Here is a 24,189-nt window from a genome sequence, read left to right as displayed (position 1 = left end):
TAAAAAATATAATATTACATCTCCTCATTTTAAGAAATAACAAATTTTGTCAAGGAGACCAGGAGAGACTCCCAGCTGTTCTGGGAGCAAGCCTATTCATCTCATGACACATTATCATTGTTTTCACACTCAATGTGTTAAACACCAAACCATTACACCAGGTTAGCATACACTAATTACAAGTAAAACAGCAGACACTCAATATCTCAAAACAATCATGTAAAAATATTCTACAACAAACTGACTCATCACATAAAACTGCTAAGTCCCCACAACATATACAAATACAATCAATAAAAACTACTTGAAATGGGAAAAGTGACTACAGTCTCACAGACTTGATGTAAAATAACAGCAAAACTTAGAAGCATGCACAGTCAATAGTGCTCAATTTGCATACAGTTCACATGCAAACTCTCATGAAAAGGTTCAAAACAGTCTCCCAGCTCAGTTCTCATCTATACTTGGACAACAAAATCCTGCAACAAATTCTCAGAAATCCTACCTTTCCTACCCTTGCTTAAATAGCTAAAGTGCAATCTTCATACTAAAATATTGAAAAATGGCATATCTATTTACATAAAAGTGTGAACACATGTGTTTGTCTGCGTGTACTCTTAGATAAATTGATAAAAAAAGCAATATAGTTATAAATCAAAGACTATACCTAATAATATTAATTTCAAAATAAGCTGATAGAAAAAGATATAATAACTACAGTATAAGTTTTTAATTTTTGTTAATTACAAAAAATAAAAGTTAAATACAGTAAATAAACTTGGTCCCTTACATTGAAAAAGGAACATAAATTGAGAGTATTTGAAAATAAAATCCTTAGGAAAATATTTGGACCTAAAACAGATGAGGAGACATATGAGTGGAGAAGGTTACATAATTTGGAAGTACATAATTTGTATTCATGTCCAGATATTATTAGAATGATTAAATCAAAAAGACTTAGGTGTGTAGATCCTGTGGTACAAATGGGAGAGGAAAGAAGAGTATACAGGATTCTTGTTGGGAAACCTGATGGTAAAAGACCAATAGAAAGACCAAAACAAAGATGGAGGGATAATGTAGAGATGGACCAAAAGGAAATTGGTAGGGAAGGAAAGGAGTATATAGATCTTGCTCAGGACAGGGACAGATGAAAGGCATGTGTTGCTGCAGCCATGAACATTCGGGTTTAAGAAGGCTAGAGAGTTAGTTAGTTATACATTAAATAAGCATAATATTTGGATTGTAAGTAGAGAATATAACAAATGTACAATGCATATTGCGAAAACTGTCAACTTTGCATTATAAGCAGGAAATTAAACCAGTTTGCCCTAGAAATACATTTTAAGAATAGCCCAAAATAGCATGCGTAATAGAAAATTAAGAAAACTTTCTGATGCATAAAAGTACTGACTAGTGCTGAATGAATCAATTACTGTAAAATATTATTCTCTGATTCAAGTAATTTAACTGTAAACATTATCTTTTGTGTGTAAAATATAATTGTAAGTTGAACTGATAAGTACAAATATTAACTTTATACGCCTTCATACACTCTAAATAACATAACTTTGATATATAAATTAGTAACAATTTGTTAAAATTAAGTTAAACTGTAGAATTGTTTTCTTAAATAAATATAAAAATACTAAACAAATAATTCCTTCCTTTCCTATTTAAAGGATGCCAAACAGTGTAAACCAGTTGTTAGTGGCTAAATAACATAACATTTGAAGGCAGTAACAATATTTTAAAAAAATACTGTTTTTTACCTAACTTTGTGAATTAAATACTAGTACATTTTGTCAAATTATAAATAAAATATACCTATTTCTTTGGTATTTGTACTAAAGTGAAGAAAATGTTACTAAAACTTGGCTAGTACAGTAAATCTGAGAGTTTTAGCTTTATTTGTCCGTAACTGGATATAATTGTAACTTGTTAATCTCGCCAAGCAAAATCTTTACCTCAGTTTTGGAAGCTAGCTGAACTTTAGCGTTTCGAATTACATATAGTGAAGGCCTCTATAGTGGAAAAATACACCCAGTCTGTAAAAATTTGGAAATGTTGTCTCCTTCTCTGTCGAACCAGACCAAGAGTGTTCTCAAATGTTTCAATATATTTCTTAACATAACTAACTTTTCAAGAAAACAATACCTTGTGCCCAGATAGCTTAGTTGATATAGCGTTAGGCTTTTAACCTATCTGTCCAGGGTTCGAGTCCCTGTCTGGGCGATTACAATTTTTAAATTTTGTCATCGGATCTTGTGCAGAATGGATATAAAATATGTTTACAGTCTAACAGATTATTATTTATCTTAAAATTTTGCAAATAAGCTTTTGAGTTTCTCAAATATCAGCATCTTTAGCTAACAGTACAGCATAACCAGTATTATTATGATAGAAAAATTCTGGTGGTAGAAACTACACCTAGTGTAATATCTCTGTGGTATTAACTTACATGCAGCCCATAACTTTTGGGACTGTTTCTCCTCCGTTACATTTCCTCGCCATTTACCCTTAGCGTCGCGATTAGCCTCAGAAGCAAAAACAGCAAAATCTTATATTTGTTCTTTTTATATCTCTGAAACCACCTATACTATAGAACTACATTTAATAAATTTTGCAGTCTTCCTGTTTGATCTGTTAAATAATTCAATCAATACAAATATAGTTGCATAGAAAAATATGTTTTTCAGATACTTTAATCGGGTAATCTGATTTTTGCGTATTTCCTCAGAAATATACACAATCATAGTTCTTTATAAATTTAGCACCTGAGATAGTATAAATCAAAATCTAGTTAGAGTTGGCCTGTAAGTGCTTCTGGTACAAGTAGTTACTTGAAAAAGCAAATATTGGGTGTATAAAAGATAGCATTCTCGTGAAACAGTAAAAATCAAGCTCATTTCCTCGTAATATTAGCTGTAAATGCTTCTTGCAGATTAACAAAGCTCTGGCGTATGGTCCTACGTCACCTACAATCCTTTGTAAGGTTCGTGTTTCCTATAAATTGTCGATATACATACTAAATCCCTAGTTACAGCCTAAGCTTTTAGTTTCAATCAGAGAATTTCAGTGTTCAGATAGTGATTGTAGCCTCGTATAATAAACCAAATGGAAATAACCCAAGTGTTGATGCACCCCAAAAAACCAGTAATACTTCAAAAATACCTTGAAAAAGGTTATAAGGCTAAATTATTCTTCTAGCATAGAAAAAAGTTTAGCAAGTGGACCTATGGTCCATATAGTCAGTCGTCTGTGAACTTCGTCTTGTCCTGTGAATTGTCAATATATTGATAAATGGTTATATATTTTTTTTTAAAAAAAAGGAACAATGTTGGTAAGCGTCCATCGGTAAAGGAATTTCAGTCTTTATAGACACACAATAATTTTCGTTACACTAAAAGTTTGGCCTCGTATAAAAGCAAATAGTCGAAATGATAAACATTTCGTGTACTTTATCCAGTAAGCCTTAGCTAGAAATACAATAAATGCGTTACAGACATAAAAATTAAGCAAGCTTTGATATTCTAGTGGCACATAATAGGTATAAAATATCCTTTAAATACTCTGACAAATAGTTGTGGGTTATCTGAGATCAAAAATTTCAAGCCCTCTCTCCTGCTCTAGAATTCACTAAGCCTCAAAATAATATTGGGTACATAAAATAAAAAGCAGATGGAGAGTGATGCTGATCGCATCATCTCCAAACAACAAAAACAAAAGTATATGGATGGAGCCCTACCTGATATATTTAGAAAACTTTACCTAGTATAAAAGTAACAAAATACTCAGCAAACTCTAAAATAAACAAACTTTCCTACGTAGCAGGCGTAACCTGAGCTAAAGAAATACATATAGAAATACAGAACCAAAAATAGCATAGTGGAAATCAGTAAACCCTAATAATAATAATAATAATAATAATAAAATATTCTGTGGCTTACATTTTAGCTAAAAGTACTTTTCTTTAGTGTTTTGGAAAATATTTAAATAAATACTAAACTCTAAGTTAAAAATTTGTAAATGTATACAAAACAAAATAAATAAAAATTAATACGTACCCTGCAAAAAATCAGTAAAAAAGTTGAAAACATCTCTTTGTGCATCCAAAATATAATAACAAATCCTTCCTGACTAGATTAAATTGTGTTATTTGAGTAATATTAAGCCTAAACTTGTAAAATAAACGGGTAAAACTTGACGAAACACACTTCATGTGTACAAAATATAATTCAAAACACATTTAAATTGTGTTATTTGAGTAAACTTGGAGAATAATCCTGTAAACTTGGAAAAATCTATCTCTCTCTCTCTCTCTCTCTCTCTCTCTCTCTCTCTCTCTCTCTCTCTCTCTGTGTGTGTGTGTGTGTGTGTCTTTGAGAGTCCAAAATGTAATAAAAATAGTGCCTGTATAATATAAATAGTGTCATTTGAGTAAATATTAGGCTAAACTTGTAAAATAACCAAATAAAAGTTGAGAACACACACTTTGTGTGTCGAAAATGCGACTAAAAGTCTTTCCTGAACAGATTGAATTGTATTATTTTGGTAATAATAAGCCTAAACTTGTGAAATAAACAGATAGAAATTGAGATCACACACTATGTGTGTCGAAAATGCGACTAAAAGTCTTTCCTGAACAGATTGAATTGTATTATTTTGGTAATAATAAGCCTGGACTTGTGAAATAAACAGATAGAAGTTGAAAAAACACACTCTGTGTGTCGAAAATATAACTAAAAGTCTTTCCTGAACAGATTGAATTGTGTTATTTGAATAATAATAAGCCTAAACTTGTGAAATAAACAGATAGAAGTTGAGAACACACACTTTGTGTGTCGAAAATATAACTAAAAGTCTTTCCTTAATAGTATAAATAGTGTTATTTAGGTTAAAAATAGGTACAAAATTGTAAATAATAAGTTAAAAAGTTGTAAAAAATGTCTTTGCGAGTCCAAAATTTAATAAAAAATGTTGCCTGAATAGTACAAATAGTGTTATTTTGGTAAAAAAATTAACATAAAATTGTAAAATAATAAGTTAAAAATTGAAAAAATGTTTTTTGTGAGTGCAAAATTTATTAAAAAATGTTGCTTGAATGGTACAAATAGTGTTATTTTGGTAAAAAATTAACTTAAAGTTGTAAAATAATAAGTTAAAAGTTGAAAAAAATGTCTTTGCGAGTCCAAAATTTAATAAAAAATGTTGCCTGAATAGTACAAATAGTGTTATTTTGGTAAAAAAATTAACATAAAATTGTAAAATAATAAGTTAAAAATTGAAAAAATGTTTTTTGTGAGTGCAAAATTTAATAAAAAATGTTGCTTGAATAGTACAAATAGTGTTATTTTGGTAAAAATAAGAATAAGCTGTGAAAATGTTTGACATAAAGTCAAAGTTTGGTAAAAAATAAACTCAAAATTAAGTTAAATAGCACACACTAACATACATTTACTACCTAAATCAATAATCAAAGGGTCCTAGGTTCGTTACCCCGTGATAAAAGCAAATGGTGAAAACTGTAGGCCACGTCCCTAATAGCTCTCCCTTCTTCATAGTACAGATAAAAAAAACCCTGCGCTAAAGCGTCCTGTGCCTTGGAGGCAAACCTGAGCGGAATATTAATTGGCGGCGGAAACCGCATAGCTTCAGAGATTTGACCCTTGCTGCGCATTCTCAGACATCCTTTGTTGTCTGGTTGAATACCTCCCCTGCCCTACAGTATTGCATAGCTTTCCCCTGTTATTGCGTACTGGTTAACCTTGAAAAAACCGGTTCTGAAAATCTACCGACGCGTTCTCTGATTGGTCAATCGGGTTCCTTCTTTGTCCTGACGTTGTGACGTCATTTGACCTTGACCGCACATCTCCCAAATTCCTTTCTCGTCTACCCTCAGCGCGGAGCGCGGAGTTCACCGTCTTCTGTCTAGCGTGTTGCACCACCGTGTTTCATACCATAATAACATACATTATTACATAGTACTAATTAATAATATTACATATCGCGGGTTCGAGTACCGAGACCGTCCCCAATCGTAATTGGACCTGTACCTACAGCCATTACCTCCGTTCATAGCGGTTCATAAACCATAGAAAACTTATTTTCAATATTATAAACATTAATTATTATCGATTTATACATTACATACTTTGTAGTAATGAATATAAAAACATATGCATAGCGTTTAGTACCTCTAATTACCTTCCATATACATATTTTTCATAAAATAAATAAATATATATTCATAAAAAGTTATAAACATGCAAATACATAAATGTAAAGTATTCTAAGTACATGCTAATTTATTCATATTATGCAAATTAGTTCTTAATTACATGCAAATTAATTAACACCCGTGCACTAATTGTCCTTGGCGCATTCAACCTCTACTACTTCACACTCTTACTGCTAAACTATTTTGTCTTAAATGTATGAACACAATTATTTGAAGGAAATGGAGGGCAGCATATTTCACAGATAATTTATTTATTCGTTATGATTCCTCTATGTTACTGCATTATATATACCCACCAATGCAATGAAACTAAACAGAGAATAAAATGAGGATTTTCTTTCCCGACTGAACTTTCATCAAGGCTTTTGCTCCCTTAATCAGAAGGTCTGCTCACGCCTATGCCAGTGTCTGTGCAAGAATTCGCCTATACTGTAAGGGGAGTTGTGGAGCACGTGGTGCTATTAATACAGAAGACCGTCACCGCGAAGTGGTACACCTAGGAGGGCTGCCCAAGTAGTTCAAGCTCTCAAATATACTCGTCCACGTTCGAAGGCAGACGCTTAGTTGGCATCGAGTATATTGCACCTACGGGACTGAAAGTGCTGGAGCATCCTCCCTACGGTGCAGACCTCGCCATGTGACTGCACTGTTTCCTCACGTCAATAACAGGCTAAAAGGAATAGGTTTTCCAATTAAGAGAACCTTCTAAGGGCGTGGGATGACGAGTGTACCCACTTCCCTCAGGAATTATAGAGGAGTTGGTTCGACGAATGGTTTTGAAGGTTGAAGAAGTGGTGAAAAGTATTTTCAAAGATTTTGAAAATGAGAGGTGTATTGCAAAACTTTCGTAGAACCTTTTCTATTTACACTCCAAAAGATACCTGGTGTAACCGACATCACACCACAAATTTTATTGCTTTCTAACAGAAATAATAAATGCGAAACACTATCACATTTTCGTCATGTTTGATAACTGACCCAGTAGTCTGTCCTACACATTACGTATCTTTAATAACATAAGGTCACTCAGAATGTCTGAAAATCGTGAAATCATTTTCCGAAATCTGAATATGGAAAGATTTTTTTTTCCCAATTCTGGTACGACATTATGGAATCCAACACACGTTCCTTAATAAATCACCAAATCCATAAGTGTCTTTGTTAAGTTCCTAGAGCAATATAGGATATAATTGTAAAGAACAGTGAGAATTCCAGATAGTAATGTGTTCTATATTTTTCACAGGGGGGGCAAGGCATGGTCTCAGGGGGGGCAGTTGCCCCCCTTGCCCCCCCTCTAGCTACGGGCCTGGGTATAGATAGAACTTCGCAAGGTTTAAGGTCGATGCTGGCGATTCAGTTCCAAAACGGGGGGGGGGGGGGCGGGGGGGAGAAAAGTTTACTTTCTCTTTGTAGACAAAGGTTAGCATTAAAAAGCCATAGTGTGGGGCCAAAAATGGAGAACAACTATCTCCTAAATCTGCCACTGTTTAAGCTACTGTTTTTTTCTTCTTCTTTTTTTCAGAACGTGATATCGGGACATTTTTTATCACTCGACTACTCTGTTGCAATGTACGAACGTTGCGTTTGTGCCGAAACGATCTCAGTATGTGTCCGTTTCACGAAGCTGTTATGCAATGGACAATCTATTCGAATGTGTTCTCCCAGGTTTGGATATGATCCTTTATGGTGTTGTCGCCTGCCTTTCGAAACGTAACTTTAACACAAATCCTAATTTCCATCTTTATGACTTGGATCTTCAAGATTTAGGAAGAATTCAGACCGAAGGCACACACACGTCGTTTGCAATGAGTGACCCAATCAACAGAAACTTTTCACACCGTAGCGGCACGACAGGTTGCACAAGCCTGTGTTCGATTTGTGAAATCCTCAAGCGACACGTATAGCTTGTAGCTTCGGTGTGAAACCTGGTGAGTCAATCTCATTGTCACCTTTAAACGGCAGCTCGTGTTGACCACAGAAGAAAAATGTCTTGTCAACCGGCGGGAATATCCCTTAGTTTAATTCTATCTCCTTTCTCTGTGCTTGCTAATTAAACAGGCAACATCTTACGGTTGGGCATACACAAGAGATATCAAGCGAAGCCAAGGGTGACTCGGTAGCTCACTTGGTAGAACAAAGAATGGCACGGTATATGCCAGAGACCCTGGTTTTCGAGTCATGGTTGAGCTTGCTTTTTCCGCTAAAATTTCCACATATGCAACATCTTCTTGCTTTCTCTTCTCGACATTCATAAAATATTCGGCCTTCCTGGCTGCCCCTTTGTGGTAGTTAGTGTTTGAGTGTTTTTCCAAAACTAACTAACTAACTCCCTAGCCTTCTTAAACCCGAAGGTTCATGGCTGCAGCAACACAGGCCTTCCATCTTTCCCTATCTTGAGCAAGTTCTATATACTCTTTTCCATCCCTACCGATTTCCCTTAGGTCCATCTCCACGTTGTCCCTCCATCTTCGTCTTGGTCTTCCTACAGGTCTCTTACCATCAGGTTTCCCAACAAGAATCCTGTAAACTCCTCTTTCCTCTCCCATTCGTGCCACATGGCCTGCCCACCTAAGTCTTCTTGATTTAATTATTCTAATAATATCTGGACATGAATACAAATTATGTAGTTCTAAATTATGTAACCTTCTCCACTCACCTGTCTCCTCATCCCTTTTAGGTCCAAAGATTTTCCTAAGGATCTTATTTTCAAATACTCTCAATTTATGTTCCTCTTTTAATGTAAGGGACCAAGTTTCACATCCATATAATACTACAGGCAAAATTACTGTTTTGTATATTTTAACTTTTAGTTTCTTAGATATTAAACGAGAAGACAAAAGTTTATGAAGAGAGAAGTAACATGCATTTCCTGAATTAAGCCTACTTTTTATTTCCTCTTTAATATAATTTTCATTTGTTAATATTACTCCTAAGTATTTGAATTTGGAAACTGGTTCAAACGAGTTGTTATCAATAATTAGATTTTGATTATTACCTAACACTTGGTTGTTTTTCCAAAACAGTTGACTTAAAAGTCCTTTTTTAACCCACGAAACTCTCGGACTGCATACACGAAACTTGGTCCGGTCACTAATAAATCGTCACTCAAAACGTAGATTTTCAGTCGATCTGTGCAGCTTATTTCATTAAAAAAAAAAAAAAATGCTCCAATGCCCATTACTGCTGAAATATTTACTTTACAGACCTTCGATGTCTTCAGTTCATGACCCGAAACTAGCACTACACGGTCGGCAGTGTCTTCAGCTTTGGACCCGAACTTGTACTAGTGGTAGACTTCAGCACTCTCCAGGAAAATGTATCACTAGTCCTCTTCCCCCCTCCCTTCCCCCCGAATCTGTACATCTTATAAAACTGTCAATGGACACTGTCAAACTTACTCCTGAAGTCTTATTGAATTATTCTGTTGTACAGACCAACTGTGAAATTGAATCCGCGTATTTATATTCATATTATATTCTGGAATGTTCCGCACATAAAATGTTTTGTTAATACTGCCAGAAGTTCGACTCCACCTCCTATTCAAGAACGTTCCCTCTCGAGCTTTTTAGAGAAGTAGAATGCAACGAATCGCCCGACTCATGGCGCTACCTTCAACAGTGCTTTGTTGTGCAACTTCCAAATGCTGACAAATCTTTAAATAATGCTCAAGTTCGTTGCGACAACACCGAAAGAGCAAGAAAAGTTTACATACAATATTATCAATAATAGGGTTATCCCTCAGGGTTCTAGAAAATTCTCCACCTTTCCTCGATACGTGCCTGTCTTGAAGCTTTCCTGGCGACGAATGATGAATAAATTTCTCTCGGGCTATAGACCAGGTCAATTCTGGAAGAGTTTAAAAGCATTCAAGGGTCAGCTGCCCCCGAAAGATGAGAGTGGCGTTAGCTCTCGAAAGTTTGGAAACTGTTCCAGAATTGACCTCGTCGATAACCCGAGCCAGAGAATTTATTAATTTACTTTCTCTTATTAGACAAGGCTCAGCATTAAGAAAGCACAGTGCGAGACAAAAAGTGGGCCACTGCCCCCTTGCCCCCCCCCCCCCAACAGCCGCCGCACTGTAATCGAAGAAATATTTTGTTTATCAAGGGGTGTTTGCTCTTGTATTTGTTAATTTATTCTCTTTTTTGTTGAATCCTCCTAAGGTATTTTCCGTGTACATACTGAAAACTGTAGAGAAAAAAGTCATGAATAGGGCTCGTAAGTTGATGGCCTAAAAATTCTCGGAAAATGACATATTGAGTGACCTTAAAATTAAGTGACCTAGAAATAATTTTCTATCTTAAAATGAAAGTGATTTTGTTCATAAATTACAAGAGGGTAGTTGAATAATTGAAGGGCCAGGGCCTACCAGAGCGGCTTTCATTGTTGTGACACGTGGTCAGCGCATCGGATCCCATTGCCACTGTTACCTACTTATTTTCACTTCAAGGTTGCATAAAATACACCCAAAAGTTTTTCTGTATAATACATTCACTTCCTTTCAGAATCGGCCTTGAATGACACAGTAGTCGTTCAGCATATGAAAATACAGTTGTGTTTCGTGTGCATCAGATTATATATTTTTTACATTGTGACTAATTTTACTTTAGCGATAATATTGGCCAGGATGGGAAACTCAAATACGCTTTACTCAAAATATTTTAAGTTTGCTGGAGGAACAAATAAATTTACCACAATTAATTATTTTATCCATTGCCAAATATAATATTGTGGTTTTTGCATTAACCATACTTTCGACTAATGGCGTACTCGCTAAAAAGACCATGTTAGGAAATTTAAATATTTAAGTTGATTGATTGATTGATTGATTGATTTAGTATATTTTACTTCGCATTTTGTGCCTCTTGGCTAATTTGCGAAGATGGGGATGAGTGATGAAATGATGAAATTGATTAATGTACATTCACAAACAACCAAGCCCGAGCGGGATTCGAACCCGGGACCCTTGGCGTTTAAATATTTAAGTTATGCTAACAAGTGCATGTATAATTCACGAAACAACAGGAAAGGAGCAAGAGGAAACTTGAAAATGATAAAAAAAAAATGGCAAGAAAATACTGAAAAATGACGTAAAAGCCAAAAAAGGGGCCTAAAATGCAAAATAAAAACAATGCTTTCTTGTTCTAATTGGAGGGTGCAAGCCTCCAAGCGTTGTATTCAAGGCCCAGAAGAAAAAAGAGATGATTTTTCATCAACCCTAGTGATCAAACTATTTGTTCAGTTTCGAAGGTGGTACCTCTTCATTACAAGGCAACAGCAGTGGGCAGGGTTGAGGCATTTCCTCAATGAAATACATTACATTTTAAACATGAAGTTTCTTACATATTTCAGCACAAAATCATTATTTTTGCTTATGCAGCCACCTCACGCACTCATCCTTACTAACAAATTTTAAAAATAGAACTGTTCTTTTACACATTTTTAAAAATTGAGAAACGTGTTGATATATACGTCTTGCACTAGCACATACTTGTATTTATAACATAAGATAACGATTAACAAGAATTTATGTGGATTGGTTTCAAAGTTTTAGACTTTCAGATTCCTTTTTCATACGTATTACATACATGCATACGCTAATTACGATGTGACTGTGAATATGACAGGCAGTTTGTACAATTACAACATAAGAGCACATACAAATTCGGAAGGAAAGTTTTTCAAAGCCTTGTTTTGTTTTCTACCACTGCGAACTGCCATACATAATAACTACACCTCGAGTTTTAGGTTTTTAACCTATTTTTTTTCCTTTTACAGGTATGTAAGAAATAATAAGTTATGTCAGCGTTTCGTTAAAAAAAAACAACAACTGATGAAGTTTTATAGAGCCTAAAGAAAACTATTTTGCTTGTTAGAACCTATTTTAAGTTTATGCGCCTAAATCAAGCCTTTTTTTTTTAGGTTTTTATACGTTTTTAAAGGTTTTACAGAGGCATTTCCTCAATGGCGAACGTGTATGAAACGTACTCTCTGACGATTTCCCTTCCTCCAAGTCCGTGGTGATTTTTCGACAAAGCAAAGCAAAATGTCTTTTACCTGTACAATTCAAAGTGGTCTTGCTCACTTTGGCGTTACTTCGGCGCTTTGTGGCATTCACACCTTGCAAACTAACATTTCAGCATTGAAGTTTGCACCACTGACTATGTTTTTGTTGAAAGATTATTTTCAGCATGTAAGATGATCGTCACAGACAAAATTGCGGAGTTTGACTGTGGATAACATGAAAATAGATTGTTGCCTAACTATACGGCGAAGAGCGGATTTTAGTAGCAAATTTCCAGTGGTAAGTTCTGCCATCGCCGTAGGGTTAGGCAACGCACATAACGTTATGCAAGATAGTGCGTATTTCAGGATATAGGTGTCCAATTTTCATTGCCGGTGACTATACCTAATCAGCATTTTTCAGGAATGTTCTATTTTAAGTATTTTTGAACCTACTTCAAGATTTTTCGAGCCTAAAAGATTTTTAGGACCTATTTTAGGATTTTTAGAGACTATTTTAGGAACCTGAAAGCACACTTTTTAGAACCTAACATCCGAGGTCTAATAATAATCATCGCAAAAAACACTTTTTCTTTTAACTTTTTATGTTTGATTCTAGCTTTTTACGTACGTATTTTGCGCGTAATTTACGTGTCATGTAGAAAACCTTTTTTACGCTAAACCCTGGCAGTGGGGGTAAGGTTTTATGTCACGATATGAATTTTCTGGTTTCTAGTGAGTGGGGCGAACAGGCAATCTCCAAAACGCACGCTAAACACTTCCCATCACGATAGACGCACGACGTGTTATTGTAAATCGCAACAGGGTGGGGTCTTCTTGAAATTGGAGTCAATGATGTATGTGGCATGCGTCAAACACACACGTGCGCGGGACGGCGGATTGACCTCCTGCCCGGCGAGGGAATTGATTCGTGTCGCCGGGATTCCTCTCTCAACAGATGGAAGCCTTCGAGAGTGACGAAGGCTACTCTCGGTCGTGGCGGCGTTTCTGGGAAGTGGCGGAATGATTTATGTCACTTTTGGCCAGGCGGGAACAGTGGATTCGGGACGGTGTCAAAGTTGTAGAACAAGCCGCCTGGGAGAAGCAGGTCCCATTTCGCTGGAGAGAAAACAAAAATTGATTGGAAATCCCCCTTGTAGCAAGCTGGACATTTTAAAAATTATTATTAGTGGAGTGGATTTAACACAGTCACCATTGGAGCCCGTATTGATCCATATCCATGAATTCAGGAGCCGAGAATCGGGTTAGCAAATCATGAATTAAACTCTCACTATACTGATCGTATTTTCAGCTGGCGGGCAACGAATCAGCGTTCAGTTGAATTCTCTTCGACAGGCATCGAGCATTTTCGTGTCGCAAAGACACAAAGTTGCTAGCTGTCGAAACAAATGAACGTCGGACACACAGCATGTTACCAAACGTACTGTAAAACGGGGGAAAGTTGACCAGCGCCGCTACAAAATGAAAGCTGTTCAATAGTATACAAAGCACGGAAAATTATACTTCTTTCATTTCCAAACTGCGCTTCAAGGTCACGGCATCGTCTCCCCACGCAGTCGCCTGTTCCCCACCAAACACGACCAACCAGTGGCGTAGCGCAGTGTCCTGCAACTAAAATATTGGGGGCCCCGTAGTAAAAAAAATATCGAAAATACTGCAGCGTATATACAACATCGATGACGTCAGAGGGTAACGGACGTACAACAGTTAGCTACCCCCTTTGAAGTGTTTAAGAATTAAATGAAAATTGAACTATTTGTCGCACCATAGCTAAAATCGAAAATAATCTGTAACACTTAACAGGTGTGGACTATGTGAGAAATTTGTCTCAGTTCTTATTTGAATATGAAGAGGCTTTGGCCCCCTTTGAAAATATTTGGTGGGAAGTTCCATTTTAAATATCACACATGAAACTAATATTAGTGGTAAAATTTCATGAATTTCCAAGTTTTCTTGTTTGTGTGGCAATAAAAAACAGACCTTCCTACTGAATTCATATCTGCAGACAATTTATGCTCTAAAAGGTCTCGACAAACTGTATATCTATAAAGGTGTGAGATGAGGGATTTTTTTCCTACCTTAGGCTATCTGCGAGCAAGTAAATTAGCAAGCAAGCAAGATTTCTGAGGGCGCACAGGTTAAGTTGCCAGGGCCCCTTTGACTGAGCCAGTACACCCCTGCTTATTATCACAGACTTTGTCTTATGATATGTTACTGGGAACCTAATCGACCAACTTCCACATGAAATAAAATAAACAAATAAAACAATCGTGAAGTTATTTGTGGTGTCCACTGACTCGTAAATTACATTAACTCTGTTGATACGTATTCTGAGTTCACGATCGGGCGTTTCTATTTAGTGGTCACCTCAGTGAATTTCGAGTTCAAATTTTGTCATTGTTGACATATATTTTCTTGCCTATTTCGTATTTTTTAAAAATAACCCGACACTATGGGTTGAATTTCTGAAATTATACAACATTTCAGAAGCGCAGAGAAAAATTTGCGGGGGCGGCCGCTATGCCACTGCAACCAACACACGCCTTCTGCCTGTTCATTGGGTGCTGCAAGGGGAATGGAGTGGGAGTGAAGAAGAGGGAAGTGCGGAGATGGTGGATGTTCTTGAACCGCACATTCGAACTGAAAAAAAATGTAGTACACAAAACACCCAAACACTGTACAACCAAGCTATATAAAGAAGTGACAAGAACAGACGTACGCTTGGCAATGTTGTAACGGGAGAGTGATGTTACACCTACAGCTTTTACTTCGCAACTGAGTCTGTTGGCACATATCGAGGCACACACCGTCGAAGACAAATGGTGGGCAGATAGGCAGATAGCAAAAAGCAGGTCAGTCACCAGTTGGGTCCGCGATCAATGTAGTTTCGGATTAGACCGCCCGCCTCTGTACATTGCGGCGCCCAGTGAAAGTTTTAGAGCATTACCAAAAAAAATATTTCATCGATTCGCTCGCAATGCTGCAGGCTAATAATAATAGCTACATGTAAAATGATACACTTATAAGAGATGCACAAAATTAAATAATTACACAAAGTGTTTAACTACAAATTCAAAAGACAAAATAATTTGTAATAATAAAAATCTAATTTCATGTAGTGACTCGGTACCTTCAGTATGTATCGCGACTCTCTTCACGAGTCACATTAACTTTAGCCTATACTGTTTTTTTTGGAAGAGTTATTAAAACTAGATGCTGTATGTAATTTATTCATGATGATGTGCAAAGTATAACTAACAACAGTTGTCACGGACGTCCGCAGGAATTTTCCAGGGGGAGGGAGCAATCGAGGCATATTTCCCCCCCATAATAGTATTTACCCTCTGAAAAACACTACTTCAGTCCGAAGTTATCATATTCCTGCAACGCCTTTATAATAACTGAAAGAAATTACTATGACTAAAAGAAATTACGTGTGTGAAATATACGTATATTTTAGGTTGACATGCATTTTCCATTGGGGGGGGGGGGGGGCGTGACCCGAAAATATAAAACATCAAATGTAAGGAGCTGCAGTACCGTGGTTTCGAACTGCAGGTTGGGTGTGCGCGTTCTAGGGCGACCAAGACATATTGGTATCATTTGTTATTATTATTGTTTCTGTTGAACCTTTTAAAAGATATTTCATGCATATTGTATGCTTATGTAGTTTTAATACAAATAACTTAATTGTTCATTTAAGCAAATCGCAGTTTTGTTACAAGCAGAGCAATATAGCTTAGAATTTTTGCATGCTGTTTTTGTCTGGTATGTATGTATTAAAGTTTGGATTCTTCTTTCATCAATTTATTGAATTTTCATCGGTATGACTCAGTCTAGAAATATGAAGTGACGCAAAAGAAATTGAGTTGTCGACTACATCAAGGTATGCACCTACGCGTCTTTGTGTGTGTTGTGTTGTGTGAACGTGGCAACTGGAGGATTGCGTTCCTGTCCACCCCATTCGGCTGGTTCGGCAGACGGCTATTTTTGTTGTACTTGGCACGGGCTCTGCTCACGGTGCGTCAACCTGGAAGTTTTTACGATCCGAGGCGAGGACGTCTAGCCAAAACAGTGGTGCCTTACTGGCCTCGTTTTCAAACCTTGCATGTTACACAGTGCAACACTTACCCATAGAGGGAAAACTCGGGGCTAAGTCGTACTACAGCGTCTTGAATAAGTCGTACCAAAGTTTTCATTTAGGAAAGCAACGATAGATGGCAGGTGAATCGATTAAATGAACCAAGATAATTACGTAAAGCCTGGTACACACGTAATGTATTATTGTCAGTCTTGTATGATCATGCCAGACGGATCAAACAAAACATTACGTGTTGACGGCAAGCATGAACTGAATGAGGGTTGACGGACGACTGCTCGAAAGACGATAGTCTGAACTTTTTTTTTTCAAACAAAACGGTCCAACTTCGCATAATTATCCGACGGGTCTCATTGATGTTGGATGAGTAATGTATATTTTTTCAATTTGCTGTCCACATCTATACGTAATAAATGGTGCCTATCCTCATGTTCCTGCCTTAATCCACGGAGAAAATTGATATGTGAGAATAAACCCCTTTCAAGTAACCACTCTCGAGACCACAGTGAGCGATGCGCATTTTTTTCCCATTCTCACCGTACACACTGAAATTGGACTTGTCAATATTGCTTCATCCATGTGTTTTTTTCCTTTTTTGACTGAAGAAAAGACAGAGAAGGCATGAATAGTGTAGCCGCTTATTTTGCGCCAGTCTTATCTGTCAAACTGACCTTATCATGCAAGACTGAAGGCAAAACATTACGTGTGGACCAGGCTTAATGCTTTAAAATCGTACTTATAGTAAGATTAGTTACAAAATCGAATTGAAAATGTATTGTAGCTGCTTTGCACTATGTTATAGTTACTGGGTGAATAATGAAGTTAAATGTCATTGGCTGGCAGGTTCCAATAACACAATAGTTCCGAACGTTTCGGTAGGTGGCTTTAGTCAACGCCTCATGAGCCCAGATTACAAGCACAAATAGAACGAGAGTTTGCGATCTTCGTTTTTGAAAATCTCGGTTAAGCTTCGCAAGAAATCAGTAACCGGTGTGAAACTTGGCTAGATCCCAAAGTAATGATTTTGTGTAACAACAAGTTCTCTTTCTGTAAACACGGTGACCAATATTTTATAGGGCCAACCTTGGACATTTCTTTCCCAGACCAAAAACAATGGTAATAAAGTAATGCAATGTTTGCATTTTGTTACAAAATTGAACTTTTGTACAACCAATTAACACATAGGCACTGACAGTAAAACTTATTAAATTACGCAATATACAGAGGGCAAACAGATTTTTCCCTCATCCAAACTTGGCCCCAATAGCTCCAAAACGTGTTCTCTAAAAGTATATTTATTCATTCTTCACATATAATTTTGCAAGTTGGCAGAAATGCACTGGGAAAAACTAGACGCATGATCTGCAGCGTAGAGAGACATCTTATGATTATACCATGTAGTGACAACAGTATGTTTTACTGGTATCGGATATTTGGAAAATGTACGTTTACAGTTTGCAAAGAAATGCACAGTGCCACTCATATCAGTCCGTGACACGTATTCTACAGTTCATGGAGCATCACAGAGCATGGGCGGAGCGAAGCAGCACGCGCAGCTGCAAACGGCTGGTAGTTGCAGTCGCGTTATCCCTTCTATGCAACCACTTTCCCTCTCACGCATTCATTGGTAGAACCCTCTCGAGTCACTACTTCCGCAAAGACTCCTGCTACAGAGTATAGTCCGTGATGGAACAGCCCATTGCAGGCCAACTGGTATTCGCCGGTTGTTGCATGTACCCGCCAGACCATCGAAACCCCACGCCCGTAGCCAGGATTTTATTTCGGGGGGGCTCATCCCTTATCAGCACAGGCGTCGCCAGAAATATTTTTAAAGGGGCAGACCACTAATAAAACTTGATTAGTAGAAATAATAATGACAATAATAATTATTACTACGATTATAATTGTCATTTTACAATTAAAAGTTATTAAAAATAAACCAAATTTAATTCCAAATTTATTGTTATTACTATAATTATTATTATATAAATGGAGATACTTCGTTACTCGATCTGTATGACAAACACTGTTCTCCAGTATTTTCTCTTATATTTTGTACAGGTAGTGTACTTAAATTCATAGTTATTGTATTTTGTTATTAACTTTTATACATTGTTTTTTAAAAAAATGCTTTAAAATTTAGGGCCAAATTTTACTCATAAAGTTTATATTGTGTGACCTGTCGCAAAGAACACTTTAAGTTTTGGAAGCTGTGGATTCATTTATTCTTTGGATTAAATTGTAGAAAATGAAAATAAGTACCTGGTTCCTCTGTTAAACACTTAACTTTTTTCGATCTAATGTTTATTCCTTAAAGGAAGTAAAGTTAATTACCACTACACACTATTTAAATTAGATATTTGTGGGATTTCTGGGGGTAGCTTCAGTCCCCTTAGCCCTTCCCCCTGGCTACATGCCTGATTAACAGGTATTCTGGATCGGAGTTCACTACCAATTATTTTCAAATAGCTACTCAGTTGTCTCCACGCTTCTCTATTCAATACCGAAATATAGAGGTTCAGCTGGGGATCGAACCCGAAACCGCTCGTACAGTGGGATCCATGAGTATTACCGTGCAAATTATCCATCCCCATGTTCGTGCACTTTATTTGACTCAATAAGAGCTTCAAGAATTAAAAGAAATCTCAAAACAAGCTGTTGATAACTTCTGCACCAGCGTACATGAAAATCCATCGCTTAAAACACACAGGATGCGAGAGGAAAATTAATGAAAACAGTCACGTACAATTTGGACGGTAATACTCATGGATCGTACTGTACCATTCGGCTACGCGGTAGTTCTGTGCCAGTATTTGGTCCTGAGAATATTCACACATATCACCATCCATCCCAATCGTCGCGATTAGCCAAAAGTGGAAGAAATGAGACTTTAAATAAACCACGCCAGTCAGTCAATCTTTTCAGTCCTTGAACCTTACATTATGGAATCAGAATGACTGAACACGATACTGGACTGACTACTATTATCTTCACCGTCAGCTGTACTTTGAACTGCGAGGCATGGGACATTCTTTTATTCAAAAATATTTTTTGTAAAGATAATACTTGTCATTTTGCTAATTTCTTTTCCTTCTTTCTTCCACAGTCCAAAATTCTTCCGCAAGTATGGAGCCCGTTCCCTACCGCCCAACCTTACAACAACAATTACAACAGCAATTACAACAGTTCCTACAACTACAACAATCTGTCCAACTTGTCAGGAGGACTCAATGGACTTACAAACGCACTCAGCACGGGCCTTGCGAACGGACTCACAGCTAACGCCCTCAACGACAGTATAGGTAAGTTTATCAACAATATTGATGAATTTATTGAACGATTCATTGTTTTTAATGTGTATCGCAGGCATCCAGTGGTGGTGATTGGGTTCGAAAACCAGGTAGCAACATGCCAAAACTGGAGGGGGGCAAATACAGTCTATATTTCCCTTTGTAAATAAGGTTTAGCATAGTGCGAGAGCAAGAGTGGCGAAAAGTGGGGGGCCACTGCCCCCCTCGCCTCCCTAATCACCGCCACTTCAGACATCTATAGCTAGATAGGAAGAGGTTGCCAGTTTCTGCTGGCACTTGGGTCTGTCTGAGAACTACTGTCCGAAATAAAGTATTGCTGTGAAGAACCAAGCAAGGGTGAGTGGCGGATCCAGTAGTTAGGAGGGGGCAAATTTCTGTCGGGTAACTCTCCTCACCAAGAATCAATTCTAGCCTACACCATTCACTGTTTTATCTAAACAAAATATCGTACTGTAAAGAGGAACCAAGTTGACTTCCATGTTCTAGGGATTATTTTTAAAAAAATAGGGGCCCAGTTGGGAGGGGTGATCGCCCAGTTGGGAGGGGTGATCGCCCCTATCGCCCTCCACGTGGATCCGCACCTGACGAAGGTTTGACGTGACTTCAGAGAAAATCTGTGTCATGAATATGGACGGTATGGAGGATAATTGCATGAGCTCTCATTGTGATAGGATTTCATTAGATTTACTTACAATGATTAGGATAAAGATTGTACATTTGAGGGGTTGAAATTCTGCGACAGCGTAGATTAATATGAAGTGTGTAACGTGTAGCAGTGTTCACGTTACAAGGATTATATAAACTTAATATTTTCCTTTGTTTGGTATTTATAATTTTTGGGTGTTAATGGTTAATTACCAAGAAAAGTGGAACCACCTCGTATATAGACTATACATCCAGATGTTAAATAAAAGTTCAAAGATTTTGTTTCTTTCTGCCAGCAAGCTGAGCTGGGATTTTTTTTTATCGGTGACAACAATGCGAGAAAACAATCGCTATTGTGTAGAAGCCAGGCAGACTCAACTTTAAGTAAACGTTGAAACCGGGGAAAAGACGAAAGATTAGGCTGTCTTCCCCACGCTATATCTGTCGTGTCCCTTGGCGGACAATAAGTTAACTAATATCATATTAATCCCTGATTCTTTTACTGCAAGACGGTGTAATCAGAATTTAGTTATGTTAAGGTAAACGAAAGTTATGCCCGCGCAAGACAAAACCTGTATTTAAAGAAATTTTGCTTAACACTTTAACGTTGTAAACTTTCTTTCTTTTCTTTGTTGTCTTTTCGCGTGGCCGTTGCAGGGAGAGAGAGGAGTTGGAAGAAGCAATACTCCCTAGTCAAGTTAAATGCTGAGTGTAACAATTAAAATTATCTTGCATATTTAATATTCACAAAAGGCTAAAAATAGTAATTTCTGTATGTAGATAATTATGTTCCTCATTGATATTTTATTAATATGTATTTTATTGTAATGTAAAATTGATGTTAAGATAAAAGTTTGTAAATCCTTCACGGCACCGAGAAATCCTATATAAGCAGCGAAGCTCGGTGGCCCGTGGCCTTTTGTATTCGAACTCCAGATAAATACGAAACTCGTATTACCGTCTTTTCTTTTCACATCCGTATTTCTGCGCTTACTTCCACGTCGCTACTAGGAATTAGTTCATTCTGGATTATCGTTAGGACAATTACTTAGCTCTTCTGGTCAGAAGGCTTATGTTCTCTCGGTTCTATGCTTCTGGTCAGGAGATATAATTGAGAGGATTGTGATTGTCGTAGGATACACCAGAATTCGGGATCGGTCGATAGACTGTTAGTAGTCAACGTTTGTGTCCCTGGTCAGGGAACACCTTTTCTCATTCTGTGGTCACGGATTAATTTTCAGTTCTCTGGTCAGAGGCTGAAAAGAGAAAAGGAAGTTGGATACTTAACTGAATATCGACAGAACCTAGTGGGGAAAAGGATTGTCGATTGCTTATAGAATCTTGGTCAAGATCTATAAGTACATTGAGAACCTTTGACCTAGAATTACGAGGGACCTTACATCGAGGATTGAAGAAGCCGGAATAACCCGAACCTTGAGCCGAGGAGACTCAAGCCCCGAAGCGATACTGAGTGTGAAGCCGAGGCTCTATAGACCCATCGAACCAAGTACGATCCAGGGCGGACCGTTACAAGTGGCGCTGCAACGTTTGGGGCTCGAAGTATATATCCGGTGGTTCTTCTGAAATTACGAAACATCGAGATGGCAACAAGAAAGTCTAAACGCAATTCATTGCCGACGATTGTAGAGGAAGACGGAAATTTGCACTTTTATTGTTGCTCCGATCAAGATGAAGATAAGGGGGCATTTCGGTGCATTTCCTGCAACCAGTGGAAGCATTTCGTTTGTGAATTTGAGGCTGAATCCGTGGAAGGGCAAGATTTAGATGTCGTCCGGTGTAAAGGTTGCCAGGGCGATGACGATGAGAATAAGGAACCTGCTATTGAACTTCCTCCGTGGTTGACAGTTTGGTCCGAAATGGAAGAAAAGAAAAGAAGGAAAGAAAAAGCCGCAGAAGAAAGTAAGCGACGTGAAGAGAAAGCAGAAGAAGAAAGAAAGCGACGTGAAGAGAAAGTCGAAGAAGAAAGGAAACGTCAAATAGAAAAGGCTGCAGAGGTGAAAGCTCGGAAGGCGGAAGAGAAAGCTAAAAAAATCGCTGAAGAGAACAGGTGGCAACAGTTCTGGAGTATATTAAGAGAAGAGAAAGCAGAAGAAGAAAGAAAGCGGCAAGAAGAGAAAGCCGAAGAAGAAAGAAAGCGGCAAGAAGAGAAAGCCGAAGAAGAAAGAAAGCGGCAAGAAGAGAAAGCCGAAGAAGAAAGAAAGCGGCAAGAAGAGAAAGCCGAAGAAGAAAGAAAGCGACAAGAAGAGAAAGCAGAAGAAGAAAGAAAGCGACAAGAAGAGAAAGCAGAAGAAGAAAGAAAGCGACAAGAAGAGAAAGCAGTAGAAGAAAGAAAGCGACAAGAAGAGAAAGCAGTAGAAGAAAGAAAGCGACAAGAAGAGAAAGCAGAAGAAGAAAGAAAGCGACAAGAAGAGAAAGCAGAAGAAGAAAGAAAGCGACAAGAGGAGAAAGTCGAAGAAGAAAGAAAGCGACAAGAAGAGAAAGCAGAAGAAGAAAGAAAGCGACAAGAAGAGAAAGCAGAAGAAGAAAGGAAGCGACATGCTGATAAATCGGAAAATGAAGAACGGTGGAAACAGCTGCACGAAACTCTAAGCAAGGAACTGTCCCAAAATAATGAGAAGTGGGAGGTACTCCACACAACGCTTACAGTTGAGCGAGAGCGTGAAATGGAAGGAATTACTCGTTCCATGGAAACTCTGGGAGTGAGTGTAACCGAGATTAAGGAACAGATGACTGCTTATCTAGGGAAAAATGAGGAAGTAAGTTCTAAGGTTGCTGAATGCTTCGAGAGGTTAGATAATTTTGGTGAAGAACTACGTCAAGGAGAAAGTAAGGTTTCCTCTTTTTGCGAAGAGATAAATACTAGTATTTCCAGCTTCCGTGAAGAAGTAACCCACAATATAACCAGCGTTCGTGAAGAAGTGGATAACATTGCAAAGAATAACACTTGTGTGGCCACCGAGTTACGTCAGCTGAAATTGAACGTGGAACAAAATATAAGCTCCCTGAGAGGCAGGCTTCAAGGACTTCACATAGATCCATCTCAGCAGGAAACCGCTGTTAAGTCACCTTATGGCTTTGATAACCATCAGTCAGCTGGAGAGACGTCAGATTACGTTGAGTGTGAGGGTGCACGCGGATCTCCGAGTAAGAGAAAGATCTCGAGGAAGAATAATGTTAGGCCCACAGTGGAAGATCTAATTGTTCGAGGTATGGAAGAAAGAATTAATCACAGTAAAGTTGTGACCTCCATTGGAAACTATGATGCTGGAAGGTTTGGAAAAACTTCGAAGACAGAAATAAATCGGAAGAGACCTTCTTGTGATTCATCTTCGGAGGACGAAAGACCACCGGGAAGGATTCGTCGGAAGAGGCGGAAACCTGGAAGGAACTCAACTCCATCTTCAGATTCGGAATTAGATAAAAAAATCGGAGGACGATATGTCAAATTACCTCGAATATCTGACTTAAATCAACTCCCTAAGTTCAGTGGTAACATTGAAGCTCAAAGTGCACAGAAGTACTTGAAGGAACTAAATGTTAACTTTGAGCTTATGCAAGTTCCAGAGAAATATCGTCTCCAGTTACTATCCAGATTGTTTACCGGACAAGCCGAGCATTGGTTTCAGGCCCATTATGAAGAGTTTAGGGACTACAATGGATTTTGTAAAAAGTTTACTGCTACATTTGCTTCAGAGGAAGCAAAACAAAGACAATTGGACGTCTTGAGAAATAGAAAGTATACTAAAGGCTCCAATCAAACCATGGAAGAGTATGCGTGGGGAATCTATGCTGGGTTTAAGAATCTTTCGCCAGTACTCATAGAAAGTGAGGTCTTGAATTTGATAATTAAA

General features: G+C 37.7%; 2 protein-coding genes across 2 annotated transcripts in view; one reads left to right on the top strand and one right to left on the bottom strand.

The window, feature by feature from the left end:
- LOC146000445 (zinc finger CCHC domain-containing protein 24-like) overlaps nucleotides 1-24,189 on the top strand; it is a 152,958-nt gene that overhangs the window by 45,043 nt on the left and 83,726 nt on the right. The window contains exon 2 of the mRNA XM_083138091.1: nucleotides 19,468-19,663. Coding sequence (XP_082994217.1) covers nucleotides 19,468-19,663 — 196 coding nt within the window. The remainder of the gene's footprint in view (nucleotides 1-19,467; nucleotides 19,664-24,189) is intronic.
- The window catches only part of LOC146000444 (cyclin-dependent kinase-like 4), a 346,071-nt gene that overhangs the window by 258,430 nt on the left and 63,452 nt on the right, over nucleotides 1-24,189 (bottom strand). The window lies entirely within an intron of this gene.

This window comes from Lepisma saccharinum, chromosome 16 (assembly GCF_977018435.1).
Source record: "Lepisma saccharinum chromosome 16, izLepSacc3.1, whole genome shotgun sequence".
Taxonomy (NCBI): Eukaryota; Metazoa; Arthropoda; class Insecta; order Zygentoma; family Lepismatidae; genus Lepisma; species Lepisma saccharinum.
Note: the sequence above shows the minus strand (reverse complement) of the source record. Positions and strands in the feature narration are given on the sequence as shown.